Genomic DNA, 20038 nt, shown 5'->3' on the forward strand with positions numbered 1-20038 from the left:
GAGTTGTAGGTGCCCCATCCTTGGAAGTGTTCAAGACCGAGTTGGAAGGGACTTAGAGCAATCTGGCCTAGTGGAAGGTGTCTCTGCATGTGGCAGGGGGATTGGAACTAGATGATCTTTAAAGTTGCTTCCCACCCAAGCCATTCTATGATTCTATGACTCTATGACTCTATGATTCGATGATTCTATGATTCTATGATTCTATGATTCTATGATTCTGTGATTTATTCCTGAAGATTCAAGACTGCTCCTCTTGTACTAAAACATGATCTCATGTTGTCAATCCTACAACACCCTGGTTTATAGCATAGATTTTTTTCCATAGGTAACTGTTTCTGCCACTCATCTTAAGTGAGAAAGGATAAAATAATTACACTTTTGACTCGCCAGCTATACTAATTTTCACATATTTGCTATTTTGCAGGAGGTCCCAGCATAAAGTAAAAGAGAACATTATCTGCTTTGTATTGTACTAGGGTCCCTGTTTTGTCAGACATAAACTTGTTTCCAACTTCCAACTAGTGACTGATCAAGATTATCTATAGAGGAAGGAGAGTAGAAAGTAACATGGTGTATACTGTTGTTTAACATTTCTTTTGCACAAAAGTATTTGCTGCCTGAAAATTTTTTCAGTTAAAGAAATACCTTCCATGACATGGCCAAATATTTAAATGCTAGCTGTGAGTGTTCCACTGCTAAATTTAACACTAATTCTCTCTGGCTTGCAGCAAGATTTTGTTTTTCCATATCTTTCTCTCTTTCTCTGTCTTCTAAATTGGTATGCTCTTCTTGCCTCCTTAATATCTCAAAGATTTAAACAATGGCTAGGCAATAAATATTGATTTTCTGCATTTATTTGTGGAAAACAGAATTCAGTTTTAAGCATTGGAAGTGTTTTCCACAGGCTTAATGAAAAGTTATGTGAGAAAAGTTTGCATCCTTAATAACAGGTATATCTTCACTTTTTTCCCTTTTATGCTCTGATAAACATAAGCACCCTGACTGATTCTTTAACCCATGAAGAGTAATGGATCAAAGTCTGGTACAAATTGATAAGAAGTTTGGTTCTGTTTTCTTCTTAGTTCAAATCAGAAATAAGTGGAAGTCAAGGGCTTTTGGGATCCAAAAGCCAGTACTGAGATCAAGTTTATGACAGTTTATGAGACTGGTGATGATAAAAAAAGTAATGTTTTTCTTCTAAAATTATTTATAGGTAACCCACTATTAACCAGCAAAGTCAATGTTATAATAAATGTTTTGGATGTCAACGAGTTTCCTCCTGAAATTTCAGTTCCATATGAGACATCTGTATGTGAAAATGCCAAGCCAGGACAGGTATTTCAAATTTGTGATGCTTGCTCTCTTCCTTTTATTTTTCTTGCTATTTATAGCAGTAGAAATTTCTGGGCTTAAAATTCACGTCATGGGCAAAATTCTTCTACAAAAAAAATTTCTGTGTTGGAAATAAATATTGGAATTCTGTTTGTTGACTTTTATGGTCAATTTGCAGTCCATTTTTTAAAATTTTTCCAATTATATGGGCCTGAGCCACCTTTATTGTGCATTTAATAGCTGTTAGAGGAGAAAGAATCCCTTTCTTAAAGGGTTGTAACTGTGACAGAAGTAGGAGCAGATGAAGTGAAGCATAACCATTCAACTGAAGCCATCACTAGCATTTTAATATAAACAATAAATATTAAATACCATGAATATATATAAATCTTTCTGATTTTTATCAGATCTGTCAAAGCAAGACCTTATGAGTTCTCTGGTGATTATAGAATTCAGACCTCTTGCCTTCACTGTGCAGTGTTTAAAAGGAATGACAGTAATCCAGCTAGATCTCGCTTTCAACAGTTTTGTTTGATGTTCTCTTTGCACTTCTACAAAACTGCTTCTTTTGGAAGAGTGAACTGATTCAGAATTAATCTGGTTTCAGGTGATACAGACCATCACTGCTGCAGATAAAGATTTGTCACCAGCTGGGCAAAGGTTTTCCTTCAAACTGTCATCTGAGGCGTCCAACAAACCAAACTTCACAGTCCATGACTACAGAAGTAAGTTGGTTACCCATAACTCTCCTTCAGAGCAGCAGACTGTAGTTACAATGACAAATATGTTTACTTTCAATTACAGTTGTGTCTGAAGACCTAACAAAGATTTTTCTTTGACATTTCTAATTGCTAAACTCTCTGGGACTTATATTAATATAAATTCAGGTCTTGCACCTTTTCTTATTTTTAGGGGCAGGAATTGTCAGAACACCAAAGGCTGAGATTTCCCTAAAGGCCTTCAAAAACTCTGCTACCTGTTTTATTTTCTTCCTTTTATCATTCAGTATCTCAGGAAGAATCCATATGCCAATGCAGGTATACCTTTAAACAAGGCACTGTTGCTGTCTTGTTTAAATACTATGACTTTGCTATCCATTTTCAAAGTACCCAGATATTGTGCTTTTATGAGCATACATAGTCCTGCAGAAGAGTGAGTTCTAAATATCAACAGAGCTGCTGAGGTACAACACCCTTAATAACTTGGAAATTTATACAAATTACATCCCTGATTTTTCTTCCAATTTTTGTCACAACTGAATATCCTTTTTTCTCCTTATTAACTTGAACTCTTTTGTTAGATGGCAAAGAAAAACACCAAGACAAAAAAATTGATCTTTTTTTTTTTCTACTGTAAGCATCTTCAAGGATGTAGTCTTGTGAACAGACACAGCTAAACCGAAACTGTAGAAAATTTTCATCACTAACTACTTTAATCAAATAAGAGAAAAAGAAGTATTTTAGTTATTAGATGATCTTTAAATTTAAATAATACTTCGAAGAATGAACGTCTAAAGCCATCCAACAAAGTTCAAAACCATTCTACTGTGCAGGTTATAAGTATCACTATCTAAAAAAGTCTATAATTCTTAGTTTTTAAATTTCTGTTTTCAATTTAAATTTAAGGTTGCATTGTTTGTAAGGTAAAGGTTTCTTTCTTGTGAATTAAGTGACCCAAGCCCTTAAAAATGATAGAAATTAATGCACCAATTGAAATTAAACTGTGAAAGCCTTTTTTTTTAACCTTTAAAAAAAAAGTATTTAAATTAGGTATATGGCCCACATAATTTTGGAAGCCATACACTACTGACATTGTTATGTAATAGAAAACTAAAGCCAGCAACATGAGCTAACCACTATTAATCCTGAAGAAACGTCAGGAAGAAATAAATTAAAAAAAAAAAAAAAACAAAAAACCTCTGCTTCTTTTCTCTTTATGTATAGCTCTCCTGTGAGGCTGATAGAATGAAAATGGTTTAGACCCAAACCTAATAGTGACTTTTTTTTTTTGTGTGTCGTAGATAGTTAAAAAGATTGAACGGATGAGCCAAGAACTTCACTTCAGGATTCGTAAATAGAGAATATAGTGAAGCCATTCATAGTATCATAGACATGAAAAATAGTAAACTGTGTAGATCTAACACATTTTATCAGAGGGCATTCAAACAGTTTTCTTGAGACAGAGAGCTCAATGAATATGAAGGATGACTTTACAACAAATCCAGGTTCCCTTACTTCTGTTCATGGAAAATTAAGGCCTTACTCTGCTCTGGAACATATTTTAAGGCCCATATGGGTAGAATCTTCACAATTATATAGTCTTAGAACATAAATACCATGAATTTTTAAATACCTTTAATTTCTTTTGATAAAGATTAGAGGTTTGGTTTTTTTAAATAATAATTTAAAACTTATGCTTTAAAAAGAAGTCTTCTTAGATAATTTTAATAGATTTAATTAATCAAAGGAATTTTTAAACTTAGTAAGTCTATACAGTAATTACAGATTTTGTAAAGTGTGCTTAGCATGTGAGTTTGGTGAGGAAATTGTTCAAATAATATTAGATAATTAAATTTCCCTGTTAAAACCAGTAATGTTGACACTGAGATGACTTTGGATCTCAGTAATTTCTTAATGAATCTTCACTACTGTATAAAAAGAAGTGCAATATTCCAATAAAAAGTGGAAACCACCAAGATGTAAAATTTTAAAAGCATTTTTTAACACTTAGAAACACAAAGAAAAATAAAAAAAGAAGTATGCAATTTGTTTCAATGTAAGGAACAAAAAACCAAAAACCATAAAAACCTTTTTTTCATTACTGATGATTTGCAGAGATATTAGGAAAAAATCTGTCCAAACAAAAACCCTGTCTTGCAATATCATCTGCCTTTTGTTTGCCAAAAAAGGTGAAGGAAGGTCTGTTCTGTGCACAATTTAGACGTGTAGTAACACAACCTTATTTTCACTGGAGATACCTTTTGAAAACAAGTACCATTTCCTATTAAGTTAGCAATTATGTTAGTAACAAGCAGGTACTTTGTGAAAGCATTTTTTTTTTCTATTTTTTGAGCACACAGTTTTGTTCACTGTAGTACAATTAATGATTTTACAAGTAAAGGTGGCATTTAAAATTTTTAAATCTATCAAGAAGCCCTAATGCCCGTGCTATTCTATACAACTGAAAATCATGGGTGTTCTGATACTTCAGCAGGTATTGTGCTGTACTCAAGAGAAGCCAGGCCTCAAACTTCAGAATGTAGATTAATGAGTTCTGGAGTGAGACAGAAGCTCAAGGTTGCCTTTCAGCAGCACTGAGATCAAGCCACTGTGTTAATAGAAGTGGCAGAGCTGGAGTGCTTTCAAAGGGACTGCAGATCTCCTTCTTCCTGCTTTGCTGGCCCCACTCTGCTCTCTAGAGGGTAGCTTCCATGTGGAGTACACTCCATTGCTCATGTAAGAGACAAAATTTCGTTTTCTCACACAGAACCTATAAATTAATTTATTGCCAACAGATTGAAGAACCAGAAGTTATCTCAGCTTCTCTAGACTCTTCTGTGTAGAGTTCAAACACCTCCCTATGTTCATATTTTCAAAAGAACTTTGAACAATTGAAAGGGGTCATAAAAGAGCAACAAAAAGTGTTCAAAATCAAGGAGTTAAGAGGTTTATCTGATTGATTCTTCTCAAAGGAGGATGGGAAGTCATTTAGTTGCATTGTAAGCTATTAAAGTGATCTTCAGTGTTCCAATTAGAAGAAAAAAAAAGAATATAAATAATTCTCATGATAAAAATATAGAAAAAAATAATAGAAATAAGATTAAACTGAATGTCTTCAAATTAGTTCTTAAACTTTTTATACAGTGCAGGTGATTAATCATAGAGAGAAATAAAAAGCTGAAGATGGAAGCTAGTTTGATTCAAAATTTTCTGAGATATTTTTTCCTTTTCAAAACTAAGTGCAACTGAACTTGACCTGTCCATGTTTGAGTTTGATGAAAAGGTGTCTGAAGCATTTTTTTAGCTATGCACCTTCTCAGTGGTGTCTGGTCATAACATACCTTATTTTGAATATTTAGGGTTCCTTGTTATTGTCCTTAATCAGAACTCCATACCAGTACTTGAGTGTGAAATTCATCACCCTTAATTCTTCTACCTTGTAACAAACCTCTGAGGCAGGAAAACCATCATGTGACATCTTGTATATAATAAAATATAATAAAGAATATAAAAATATAGTAAAGAATATATGTGAGATGGAAAAATGGTAACTGCAGCAGGTTACTTTCATTAGTTCTGTCATTTCTTTAGTTACCTGACAAATTAATGATAGTTTTGTTTTTAATGTAATTTTTTTAATATTTGCATCACTTCCTTACTACTTTGTTTGATTCAAAAAGCATTAATAACTGACTGGGAAGAAATTACAAAGTCTAGAAGTGGAATAATTTATGAAAACTGTACTGATTTTTTAGTACTCAGTTAATTTCTCTAGTTATTTTTAATGAGGCAGGAAAGCTAAAATGATGTCATATTGTCCAGGTGTATTACTTGATATTTTTAAGGAAATTAATTAGTTAATATAGACATGATTCTGAATTCATATGCAATCAAAATCCTTTGGACCACAGGCTTAGAATGTATGGAGATCAGGTGAAAAAAACTGAAAAGTCTTCAGAATCACACTTGTAATATTTTGTTTGGGGATTTTTAGGTTATTTTTGTCTTCTTTGAAATTTCAGCTGTTAAAAGGTTTACAAGAAAAGGAATATTTTTTAAGGCTCTGAAAAACAAACACCTGTACAAGTCAGAATGCAATGCCTTCTGTAATGGCAAAGCAAGGCAATTATGTAATGAATGTCATTCACCAAGTTTCAAATATGAAATTCCAGCCTATTACTGAAGGTGATACAAACTAAAATATGGAGTGAAGTACACAGTAAAAATCTGCTAATGACTGTCATGTTTTACAGACAACACAGCTGGCATTGAAACCAGAAGAAATGGCTACAGCAGAAGGCAGCAAGAGCTGTACTTTCTTCCAGTAGTAATTGAAGACAGCAGTTACCCTGTCCAGAGCAGCACAAACACTTTGACTATCCGTGTTTGCAGATGTGACTCTGATGGCACCATCCAGTCCTGCAACGTGGAGGCAATCTTCTTACCAGTTGGCCTCAGCACAGGAGCTTTGATTGCAATCTTGTTGTGTATTGTTATACTTCTAGGTTAGTTCTCATGAAACCCTGCAAAGTGCTTTACTCTGAGTCTTCACTAGCTTCCCCTAGTTTTTAACAAAAGCCATGGAAAATGTGTGGTAGTTTATTTCAAGAAGAATATCCCAAAGCACTGTTCATGACCATGAATCTGCTAATCCATGCAATATCTCTTATTGAATTAGTTTTCAAGTGGAATAATTATTTTTTCTCTGAAATTATTTTAAATACCTTTCTTGAAAGATCAATTTTTTAGATTATTGTTAAGGTAGACAAGTCCTACTGACAGTGACAGCAGTAAGAACATAGTAAGAGCTTTTATTTAATCCTTCATGGCCACTTAAGCAAAAGGAGAATGAAGAAATGGAAGAGGAGAAAGTAATTGTAACAGACTCTTACTGGACACATCTATATACAGCTTCACAGGAAGATTTTTTTTTATTTCAGACAGGCATTGATTTCATAAGGTGGCACTATTATTTCTTCTACTTTATATTAATGTACTGTCTTATTTACAGCCTGTCTAAAATGCATTTTACTTGTAATATAGCCTGAAGCAACTATTAATTAAATAAAACCAACTTTAAGGCTTACACAGGCACAATTGGGCTTCAGAGATCAGACTGAGTCTCACAGATGCTGACCTATGCCTTGTTTTGATACTAATGGCTTCCAAGGTCCCATGATAGTCTAATGTGTACCCAAAAATAGCTCCCAGCACAGAATATGTAACATGTCAATACCTCATTGCATTTGAATGATGTAGGTGCCACTTAAGTTAATTACTAAAGACTCAGGGTTACATAAATAGCTTCTGAGTAAGGGTGGGTAAAAGTCAGGATTTCTGCTCAGTGTCAAAAATTCATGTTGTGAGAAAAAATATTATTTCAAATCTGAACAAGAATGGCAAATGGTCTCTATTCCCACGGAATACCAGTTAAATTCACAAATATACTCATTCTGAAGAATTTAAAACAAAACCAGTTAAATTCACAAATATACTCATTCTGAAGAATTTAAAACAAAACCAAAAAACAACTAAACCAAATAAGTCATTTTTTTGAAGAAAGAAGAATGCTGTCTCCTTTGACACAATTCCAGTTAGAGCAGGATGGATACCCCACAACTTCTCTGGGCAACATATTCTACTGCTTGACATCCTGGTGATAAAGGAACCTTTTTTTCTAACATTTTAATAGATTTTTTCATTTTATGCCCATTGCCTCTTGTCCTGTGACAGGACACCCTTGGGAAAAGCCTGGATCTATGTTTGCTTCTATCCATCAGGTATTTATTCACATTGGTAAAATCCCCTTGTGCCTTCTCCAAAAGGAGCAGACCCGGCTCTCTTAGCATCTCCTTGTGTGGCAGAAGGTCTCATCCCTTAATCATCTTTGTGGGTCTAAATTGGACACTCTTCAGGGAGTCCATGTCCATCTTTTAATGAGGATCCCAAAACTGGGCCTGGAACTCCAAGCATGCCTAAGCAGAGCTGAGCAGAGGGCAATAACCATCTCACTAGACCTGCTAGCAACGTTTCGCCTATTGCAGTCGCAAATGCTGTTGATCTTCTTTGATACAAGGGCACGTTGATGGCTCATGGTGAGCTTGTTGTCCACCAGGATGGCAAGGCCTCATCCATCAAGCAGCTTTCTGATCAGCTGGCCAACAGCATCTACAGGAGGCAGTTACTCCTCTCTCTGTGTGTGAGACTTGGAATTTCAATTTGTTGAACATCATGGAGTTCCTTTTGGTCCACTCCCTCAGCCTCATGAGATTCCTTTGAACAGTGGCACAATCACTCTTTTTTATTGCCTGAAAATTTGCTGAGGACTCACTCAATTCCAACATCCAGGCTATTTATGAAAATGTCAAAAGTAGTCCCAGTACCAAATCCTGTGGTACTTTATTAGAGATTGGCCTCCATCTGGTCTTTGAAATATTGCTCAAAACCTTTACAGTCTGTCAGCTTGGCAGCTTTGCAATCCACCTCACCACCTGCTTGTATAGTCCACACTTTCTCAGGTTTTCTGAGAAGATTGTTATGCTTTCATACCAATAACAAAAGCTTTGCTAGAGTTAGGATAAAATTATTGCACTTTTCTCTCTTCATCAACCAGTCATCTTATTGTAGGATACCAAGTGAGTAAAGCAGAATTTCATAAATTCATGCCTGTTACTCTTACACCCCTTCTTAGTTTCCAGAATTATTTTCTCCATCACTTTCCTAAAAATCAAGGTGAGACCGACTGACTGCTCTAGTTCCCTAGCTCATTCTTCTTGTCCTACTTGAAGATAGGAGTGACACTTGCTCCAGTTCTCAGAAACCTTTCCCAGTCACTATGACCTTTCAGAAATTATCACAAATAACCTCACAATGATAGCAGCCACCTTCCTCATCATATCTCACCATATCCCATGCTCTTGTGTGTCCAGTTTGTTCAAGTATTCTCTAACCTGATCTTCTTCCACCAAGGATTAAGTCTTCCTTCTTTCTTCCCTCTGGTCTCAGAGACATGGAATTACTGAAGGACAACTTTACAAAAAAAGACAGTCAAAGAAGTTGCTGACCAGGTTGGCCAATTCCATGTCATTTGGCAGCAGCTCCCCTGCCCCATTCAGCAGTGGAATTACCTTTACCTTTCTACCCTTTCTGTCTTACTTGTACAAGCCCTTCTTGCTGCCCCTCTTGTCCCTCCTGAGACAGCACCATGCGGGCTTTGTCTTTCCGTACTGCATTCTTGCATGTTCAGACTGTCACTGCTTATTCCTCCTGGCTCACCTGTCACTGTTTTCAACTCTTAGATGCCTCTTTTTTATCGCTGAGTTTAGTCAAGAGCTTCTTATTCATCAATGCAGGCCTCCTGCTGCCTTTTCTTGATTTCCTGCTCCTACACTTGGAGGTTGGACCACTGTTGAGTTTGGAGGACATGATACTTGAAAATCAACCAGCTCTCCTAGACTCCTCTTCTCTCCAGAACCTTATAACAAGTAATTTTTTGAAGCAGATTCCAGAAGAGGCTGAAGTGTACTGTATAAAAAGATACAGTAGGATTATTTTTTCTGTATTTCAAAAATTCCAAATTTGAAATTATTCAAACAATTTATTATTCAAAATTCCATTTTTATTTTTTTCCTGTAATACTCTTTGGGTTGGGGTTTTTGTTTAGTTTTTTATTCTTGTCTTCAAAGTGTAAATTTAGGGGTCTTTTCTCTATTTTTCTATGGAAAATAATTTTTAAAAATATTTTTAAATGTCTCTCTGAACTAAAAACCTGAAGTCCTTTTCAGTTCTATTAGTTTGCAGAGCAGACCAGCAGGAAAATTATTTGGTACTTTCTCCAACAGTACAGCAAGCACTTAGGAAAGTTAGATTCATATGTCAAAGAGCATATAATTTTTCACTGTCTACAGCACTGCAAAGCACTGCTCTTTTCTAAGGACAAAAGTCCCTTTGATTGCTTGTGGCTTTCAAAGAAAGATATAATGACGTGTCATCAGAGTACTAAATTATTTCTCTGCATGTCTTAACTTCAGTTTTCTCTCATTACAGTTATTGTAGTACTGTATGTAGCACTACGGAGGCAGAAGAAGAAAGACACCCTGATGACCTCTAAAGAAGACATCAGAGATAATGTTATCCATTATGATGATGAAGGAGGTGGAGAAGAGGACACCCAGGCTTTTGACATAGGTGCCCTGAGGAATCCCAAAGTGATTGAAGATAATAAAATACGCAGGGACATAAAACCAGACACCTTGCGTTTTACGCGCCACAGACCACCAGCAGAAGATAACACAGACATAAGAGATTTCATTAATCAAAGGCTGCAGGAAAATGATGTAGATCCATCTGCACCCCCTTATGACTCCTTGGCGACCTATGCTTATGAAGGAAACGGATCTGTTGCAGAGTCTCTCAGCTCTATAGACTCCCTCACTACAGAGGCAGATCAGGATTATGACTATCTGAGTGACTGGGGACCTCGCTTTAAGATCTTGGCAGATATGTTTGGAGAAGAAAGTTATAACCCTGACAAAGTCACTTAAGTACAACTACAACAGTGAAACAAAAAGAAAAGCAAACCAACAACAAATTTAAAAGATAAACCTAAGCTTTATATAAGACACAATTACTTTGATTATAAAAGACAGCAGTTGTTTCCAGCAAGTTACTACATTTATCATACCGTCAGTTTTGGTTTGATTTGAGAAAGAATGATGAATCCTGTAACATACACAGGTTTTTGTTGTTGTTATTTTGTTACTCTGGAATTACACTGAGACAAGCTCAGGCCTACAAGGTGAAGTTTACTGACCTGACTTAGAAAGAAGGTAGCTTTCTGGCATCATGGTGGAAGAGTGGTAGCTTTTTCGTAATTCCACTAAAGTGCCTATTGAAACTTTTATCATTTAAGTGGTAAACTGTCTGCTGTGATGGTGTTACAAAACTGAATGGTAAATCAAACATGAACTTTAAGACAAGAAGCAATAGCAACATGCTGACTTCTTTTAGAAAAAAAAATGGAGATCACTTCCTGGAGTATCTAATGACTAGAACTGTGGGGGAGGAGGGGGGTGTGTACATTGTGTTTGGGGGTTATGTTTGTTGTCTTTTTTTTAAAGAAAACAGTATGTCACATCATATTTCCTCTTCCAAAGTTTCACTGAAAATTTAAATTTAAAATGCTATTGCTCACTTTGAAGATGTAAAGCCCAAATTAAAAAGGAAAACATCTTAACATACATCAGTGATTATTTAAAATGTTCATACAAATACTACTTTTTTCCAAAATAATAAAAAAGATGAAAGCAGCTATTCCTTGATGTGAAGGAAATTTCCCTTGTCTCTCCCTCTTCTTTTGAAATGAGACTATTATTAGAACACAAAAATGGAGAGGGTCTTTAAAGGCTATTGTTGTATTTTCAGTACCAAGACAGCTTTTCCACTATAAGTATCACTAAAGTACAGGTAAATAGCTCCACACCACTTTTCTTTGCAGGTAGATTCTAACTCTGTAGTCACCTTAAGCATATATGTTTTAAATATAGTTATTTTTTAATTGATGATCTGCTACAGTTCAGCATCTCACCATATTTCACTGCCACACCCACAGGAAACATTTGAGAATACCTTCTGAGGTTGGACACTTTCTTATTTTGTTCTTGACATAATTTAAACAGAAGCAGAATAAATATATAAATCAGCACTTTTGTCCACTCTTTATATACGTACCTATGACTAAATGTAGCTGTGCAGATGACAGAAGTTCAGATATGCAAAAGGCACTATGTCTTGGAAAATGTCTTGCAAAACTATATTTTATGTGACTTTTTCTGATGATCTAAGGCATAGACATTTTTTAAGGCAATGGTTTATGGCTCCTAAAGTGCATATATCCTTATATTCTTCTTCCAAAGTCTCTGCAGTGCTATGCAATCTGTTTGATCTCCACTCATGATTAATGGCACTGCCAAGGTCAGCCTGAGTCTCTCTTGAACCAGAAGTCTTTTGTTCATCTCAGGCATATTGCTTATCTTTTGTATAGCTAAAGAATTAATAACTATCAGATATACTTAGCTCACAAGACTGATATTAAAGAGCATAAGTTTCCCTTTACCCTCTGGGGGAAATGTAAAGATATTTCAGCATTATATAACTTAATCCCTCAATAAGACTTTGAAACATATTATAAATGAGTTTTGGATCATTCAGTGCAGTTGGACAAGGCTGCATCAAAAGCACAATTCTACCAGCAGTGTGCTGAGGAAAAGACACAGCAACTGGCAACTTGTGGTTTTTATTGTTTTCAGGAAAGGTATCCTGCTTTTCCTAAAGACCGACTAAATCGATAAAAGCTCTCTCCTCACAGGACAGGAAAGCAGATGAAGTGATGGAGCTCATTTGACAGCACAGAAGTTTTCATGTGGAAGATTGTTTTAAATTTTCACACATCTTGATAGTACATCAAAAGCAACTTGATACTCTACTGTTGGCCTAAAACAGAGCACTGGATAAAAGAGGAAATATTTATATTTTCTACTAGTCACAACTGAGACTTGATTCATACAAGAGTCACAACTAATTAGCAAAGCTTCCTCATGTAGCATGTGCATGGCAATGCTTCTTGCCCTGTTGCCACCACTAAATAAAACATCTGACTCTGATAATTTTCAAATGTGCAATCCTGGAGCCAATCCTTGCTCTTAGAAACTGTGTTAGTCCTTTATATGCCTTTCACTAGTAAAATCACCACAACTGAGGGCAGTGTTTGACTTTTTTGACACCATGAGGCATGCTGGCTCCTGAGGAAGTTCTCTATATTTGTAGTGCATACTGGCTGATCATTAGTTGTCTTGAATAGGCAGGCTTTTGTTCTAAGCTGGACAGTCCTTATGTGAGCCTGACTTCAAAAATGGGTAGACAGAAAACGTGATCTTTAACATGCTGCTACACACAATCTGTGTGTGACAGTGAGGGACTGTATGTTAAATCAATACCTAAATTGTATATCAATTGTATATTTTTGACATTTAAGGTGTTTGTAGCTGAGATGTTGCTATGACATAATTAATACATATCCAGGAATATTTTAGGAAAAAAATGTAATCAATTACAGAAGTGCCCTAATGATATAGAATTAAATTATTTGAAGACCATTTTTGGAGAATGATCAAACATTTTTAACATATTAGGGGTATTTTTTGTAAACAGTTCTGTAGAACTAAGACAATTAATTGCTTTTCATTTATTCATAACCTGGGATTCAGGAAATTTGTGTTTAATTCCCTTTCTAGAAGATATTTGCCAGGTTTTAAACATCTTTTTTTTTAAACAATAATTAAAGAAATATGAAATCTACAAGAGAAAAAATTGGTCAAGGCATCTGAGATGACATGAAGTTAGAAGGATTAGGGAGCCCCAGTGAACATGTATATCGTATCAGTTAATTTCTTCTGGTTTTACACACTATATCTTAAAACAAACCTTGCAAAGTCAAGATGTTGAAGTGGATGTCTCTCTTTCTGCCAAAACCTCAAAAGCTATCAGTGTCAAGAAGCTAAGAAAATTTATAAACGGCATAGAATTGAGAGAATCTTTTTGTTTTAATTTTCAAAAATAGGGCACTAGTGCGTACATACTTAACATCATCTCAAATGTCCCAACAGTGCACTCCCTGCAAATCACATTCTGTAAAACACTTTCTGTATATGAAATAATTGAAATACTTCACTGGCACAAAAAAATCCACTTTTAAAGACAAATATTTATGGCACACAATGTTGATGCTGAAATAAAACATTCAGCTATAAGTGGAAGTATCTAAAAAAAGTCAACTATTAAACTTCCATCATAAATGTATAGAATAGAAGACAAATGTATAAAAGAACATCTGAAAGGAATTTCAGGGAAGAAGGAAAAAAAAATCTTCCTTGCCCTCTCAAGAAGACTGAAAATATCAATACTTAAGGAAGTTCATACAATTTCTCTGTGGAGTCAGAATATAAAAGATTGTTAATAATTGGGTTTAAGACCTCTACCACACAAATCTGAAATTACTGTTATTCTCCTAACACAGATCTGCAAAAATGACAGTGAGGAAAAGAGCAAGGATTTAGAAAGCAATGACAGTAGATTATGTCTCCTGCACAAAGTTATGGTTGAATATTTTATACTTTCATAGTTTTTACATTATTTTATATATTGGCTAAATTTCACTGTTTGAAATACAATCACAGTTACTGTAGATTTACTCTAGGTTTTGGAAGCAGAGTTCATTATGAAGAAAAGACCAATAAATGACTCAATAGTTTACTAATAATATATTTCTAGAGATTGCCTTCAAAATATTCTTGCCTTTACAATACCATTTCCATATCCTCATAAACACTGCCTATATTTTACACTGGTAAAAATTTGGTTCTGCAGATGTTATATTCATACTAGGTTTACCTCCATTATTGATGTGAGAGCTAAGTCTGTGTTGCTATAGAATAACAGATCTCTTCTGAATGAATACAGGAAGAAAAGGTAATAGTTCACTGGGTTAAAGGCATTTAATATTACATTAATGATTATATTTCACTTGTTGAGATTTGAGGTTGTACTGTTTTAGCAGTTATATTATTACTTTTATTATTATGATTGTTATTACTGTAGACACTCAAATCCTGTGTGTATAAAAACATATTTGAGCTTTGAAAAACTTAATGAAAGCAAATAATGAAATGACCCCCAATAATAACCCTACTGAGGTGACATTTAAGTGTGAATGAAAATCAAATTTTATATTGCACTCATTTACAACCTTTTTGTAATGGAAAATCTATAATAACCCGAATCCTTTTCTGTTCTTATTTAAATCGAGAATCAGAGACGTAGTCAGAAGACCAGCAGCAGCAGCCATTGCTATTTTGAGCAAAACAAAGAAAAGTACCTGGAGCTTTTTGGTAGGACTTTGCAGTGCCTTTTAACTTATTTATTTAATTCATAGGCTTCTTTTATTCAACTTTAGTTTTCAACTAAAATTCCCAGATAAATTTTTTTTATTTTTAATCTTACTTTCATGTCTGTTTTCCCAACGAAATTGCTTTCCAGGACTCAGGGAAATCTTGTCAATGTGTATAAATACCTGATGGATGGCAGTAAACAAGGTGGAACAAGGTGTTTCTCAGTGGTGCCCAGTGACATGACAAGCATTAATGAACTTAAATTGAAATGCATGAAATTCCATTAAAATACAAGAAAAAAGGTGCTTTATTGTCAGGCTGTTAAACAGTCAATCATATTGCTCAGATAAGTTGTCACATATCCTGCCTTGGAGATCTTCAAAATCCAACTGGATTTTTTCCTGAGAAACCTGCTGTAACTGTCACTGCTATAAGCAGGGAGGCTGGACTAGATAATCCCCAGAGGTATTTTCCAGCCTCATCCATTTTGTGACTTGTGACAAAATCCTACTTGGACTCCTCAGCTCTAGTAAGCTCAGTAGCACTAGGGGCCTAACTACAGAAGCAGAGTAGAATCACAGAAGCACACAATGGTTTGTGCTGGAAAGGGACCTTAAAGACCATCCAGCTCCAACCCCCTGACATGGGGCTCCATCCATAGTAACTATGATTTGTTTCAGTGAGACAGATGAGGTAGGAGTGAAGAAAAAGAGTAACAATCTGTACAGTACCTAGCAAGGAGGACAGGGTGGAAAGGGATAAATTATTGACTGTAATTTCCAGTACAAGAAATCAGGGGCATTATATGAAACAAGTAGATGTAAGGGTGAAATTTAAAAAACCAGATGTGGTTCTTCACGTGATGACTAGCTGAGTTGTGGAGGCTCAGAGTTTACACAGGTTGAAAAAGAGGTTTGACAAAGTCCTGAACAACTGATAGTTTTTGAGTGGCTTAATACATAAGAATCCTATCTGGCTGAATGTTTTCTTGAATAGTGCTTGATCAGCATCACAAGAATGTCACGTAATGGGAAGTCACATAATGTGGTTGGTTTTTTGGTGTTTTGCTGGGATCTCAGCTTCTGCCAGTGCTGAGTAAAAGTTTACTACTCAAGTTTCACTACCTTATTTTCTTATTATGATTTTATTGTAAATTTACTAGATCTTCATATCAACATTCCTTCAGTTCTAATTTTCCAGTTCACAAAGATAATTTTTTTTTCTTATTTATTATGTCACATGCTTATATGCATGCATATTTTATTATTTCCCTCAGATTTTAACCATTGTAATTGCTGTATTTCTTTCAATACTGCACACCTTATACAGACCTTACACTTTTCTGTCTTTAACAGGGACACTAACACTGCTGATAGGGCTGATGACACAGTTTGGCTTAGTCTATATTTAAAAAAAAAGAAGCAACATTTCTGCATTAAGAAGATAACCTCTACAATACATGTCTTCTTTTGCATGTGTTTCACTTTGTTAGCTGTCTTGGTTACCTCTCTGTGTTTCAAGAACCCCCGAAAAAGAGAAGGGAGAATGAAGTGACTGACTAGAAAAGGGGCCAATATTATTCCACTATTCTGGAATGCATAATAGCAGGAGGCTACTGCTCTCCTGCTATGTGTTGTAATGATTTTTTGCTTTCAAATGTTGAGCACTCTGCATTTACACTCAAATGCATGTTTTTCTGCCTCCATAAAAAAGGACAATTCAAGAAGCATACATGAAAAAGTGTATGGTAAGGAAATGAAATCATATAAAGAGGGGTCACAAATAACTATGCCTTGAAATCTTGCCTTATATTATTTGGTCATATGACTGCAGTAAATAGTTATATTTTTAGTTTTATATTTTTATTTTTGTCCTCAGAGTTCATTTTGTCAGAGCAGTAAATGAGGTCAGAGGATACATTTAATATTATTCAAATGCTCCCATTGCCTTCACACCCTGCTGCTTTAGGTTGTTTGGGTTACTTTGAAATTGGATCTTTATCCCCCTGTGTATTCATTATGTTCCCATTTGTGGGTCTTGCTGCATAAATGACTACAGCTTCACACCAGAAACATCTGACCAAAAAGTATAGGACGCAAGAGGACAGGTGCAGAACTGTATTTTGGGTTTGCATAAGATGTTTCAGAATGAAAAAACATCAAATTAATGTTCTGTCGACTTACATAGGCAAAAATCAGACAATGAGTGTGAAAAAGAAAAAAACCTAACTGCAATACCAAAACCTGCAGTGTATTTTCTCCTGTTCTACCACAGTATGTAAAAACACATCCTTTCTGTGAAGGGAAGGCGATACAAAGAGTAGGAGATGAAGACTCTGGAGTTGCTATGTCCTTTTTTTGTGACTATTTGTATTTAGCATCCTTTCGTATTTATAAATAACAAGATGTATTTATAAATAACAAGATAACATTTCTTAGCTCGATTGTGGTTTTAGTCTTAAATTAGGAAAAATATATTCTATGAAATGAAGGGAAATTTATCAGTGACAAATGAAATAGAAATGCTTCAAATACAGTAAAGCAAGATATTCATCTTCATTTCTTGAAAGGTGAAACTTGAGAACAGAAATTCAGTTGATCTTTTTCAGGTTTGATGAATTTAACTCACCAATGAATTGCTTCTAGTAATGCTGTTCCACAGTTGGTAAGTATTACATTTTTCTTTCTAGGACTAATTTTTATGATTGCAATTCTGTTTATTTAAATTAAAATTTTTTATCACATACATTCGTGTTTTTTTGCTTGATCCAAATGATATGATTGAAATTGCTTAATATCATATGTAGTCAAGAGACCACACTAAGTAACATCAGAAAAATGATTTAATGAAGCAATTTGCTGACCAGAGATGTTCAAAGACAGATACTGATGTCTGAATTGCTGCCTGTCTGGGAGATAGTGCTTTGCTACCCAAGCTGAAAGCAGTGCTTGAGTTCTCTCTTGATAGTTATGGAGAGGAAAATGCTCTCCCATGGCACAAATTTAATGAAACAGTGTCTTGACTTGACAACCTCTTTGAATAATTGCTCAAGAAAACTGTTGCCATGAGCAGAGTGAGATCCCTGTTTCAAATACTCAGCAGCAGAGTAGACTTAAGTATATGGGGAAATCTAAGCAGGACTATTCTTCACACTGAAATGATCTGCAAAGGACTGTAAGGCACAACATTTTCCTTATAAATGGCCTCCACCGCTCTTCTGTAATTCAGAGACCATGCATGCATTTACACAAAGCATTGCAGGATTAAATAAAAAAGCATAACATGGATCAGAAAAGATGTTGCAAACCAAAATTGTTCTCTCCCTTTTGTTCCAAGTCTCTGAGCTGACCAGGCTCCATCATGCATCTTATTTTCTCTCTATACAAAAATCTGTCCTTTTTTCTGCATGTGAGAGAGCCCCTGTGGAGGATTAGCCCCAGTCAGTGCCTAAGCACCATATAGCCACTCACTCACTCACTCACTCACTCACTCACTCACTCACTCACTCACTCACTCACTCACTCCCCACCCCAATGGGCTGGGGGACAGAATAGGCAGAGAAAAGTCAGATAACTCATGGAACAAGTTAAAAACAGTTTAAAAAGGGAAGGAAAGAGAAAAGCATGAAAAAACCACATACCAAGACCAAGTGATGAACTCCTCTCTTCCCAAAGAGACCAATGCTCAGCTGGTCTAAAAACAAAGACTGCCTACATGAAAAATCTTCCCTCCAGTCGTATTGCTGAGCATGACACCATATGGTATGTAATATCCCTTTGGCCAGCTCAGGTAATCTGGTCTGTCTGTGTCTCCTCCCAAAGTCTTGTGCATCCCCATCCTCCTCACTGGAGTGGCAGAGTGGAGAAAGTAAAACCTTGACTACTCAGCAATAGCCAGAAGATTTGTGTTTATCAGTGCTGCTTTGCTCACAGGTGCAAAGGGTTGCTATGAGGAAAGCTAACTCCATCCCAGCTAGACCCAGCACAGCTTCCAAAGGGGTGGTGAAGTGTCAACACATTTCTCTTCACATAGAAAAGCAAGGCACAATTCTTCCCAAGAATATTTCACATTTTCTGGCCCCCAGAGAAAGGAAAACACAATTCTTATCTTATTTGCTGTGCCTGTGTTGTGCCAAAGTAGAATGCACCATGGAGATTGTTTACCCAAAGTAATGGTGTTTTGTTTCATTGGCCTCATTTATATGACTTCATTTACACATGATTGAAAACATGCCCTGCAGAGTACTTTTCCTCCTAAGATTGTGCCAGGTTCTCAGATGTGAAGTTGTCCATAGGCTTTCTTTACTTACCAGGGTAAGTTTTCTGTGAAGAATTTTCAGGTAATGTAGAAAACCAGTGACAGTGCTAACATATTTACATGCAACTGAAATGAAGGATGAAATCCTCCCTTTCCTAATCATCAGTTGGAATCCTATTTGCCATAGCCCTAGTGTATCACACAGGCTGCAAAAGTCACTTGCAGAAATCAATCGAAACAGAAGAAAAAACTAAACTTGTCAATGACAATGAACTCCCCTCTCTCCCATGCAGTAGCTCAACAGTTAAAGCATTCACACAAAATTGAAGAGCCCAATTTTAAAGCACTCGAAAGACTGCAGCAAGTAAAGTATCTTGCTTCTCTCATAGCATGTTCAGGTCATCATTGTGCCCCTCACACTATCTGCTGAAACTGTATAAAATTTGTGTGCAAAGGAGTAGATAATTTAGCAGGTCAAGCCCATAAAACATAACCCACATGCTCCATAGGAAAAGTTAGGCTCACAAGCAAGGCACTCTGCCCTTAGGATTCTTCTCCCACAGCTAATACATGCCCTTTACAATCTCAAATCCCTGGCAAACTCTTCTTCCCTGTGTGGGGAAATAATGACATTTCATTCATTGTATTTCTTCCAGGAATTTTTCTTCCTTCATCATGAAGACTGAAACATCTTTTCTATAAGAAGATTGGACTCAACCACGAGTAAGTACAGATTGGCCTTTGGATGTTTCTTAGAACTGGGACTGAAAATGCTCCAGCTGATGA

General features: G+C 35.7%; 1 protein-coding gene across 1 annotated transcript in view; it reads left to right on the forward strand.

The window, feature by feature from the left end:
* CDH12 (cadherin 12) overlaps positions 1–11662 on the forward strand; it is a 222036-nt gene extending 210374 nt beyond the window's left edge. The window contains exons 9-12 of the mRNA XM_059854378.1: positions 1214–1335; positions 1940–2057; positions 6305–6556; positions 10098–11662. Of these exons, the coding sequence (XP_059710361.1) occupies positions 1214–1335; positions 1940–2057; positions 6305–6556; positions 10098–10594 (989 nt within the window). The 3' untranslated portion in view covers positions 10595–11662. The remainder of the gene's footprint in view (positions 1–1213; positions 1336–1939; positions 2058–6304; positions 6557–10097) is intronic.
* Positions 11663–20038: the final 8376 nt, after the last annotated feature.

The sequence above is a fragment of the Haemorhous mexicanus genome, chromosome 1 (genome assembly GCF_027477595.1).
Source record: "Haemorhous mexicanus isolate bHaeMex1 chromosome 1, bHaeMex1.pri, whole genome shotgun sequence".
In the NCBI taxonomy this organism is placed as follows: Eukaryota; Metazoa; Chordata; class Aves; order Passeriformes; family Fringillidae; genus Haemorhous; species Haemorhous mexicanus.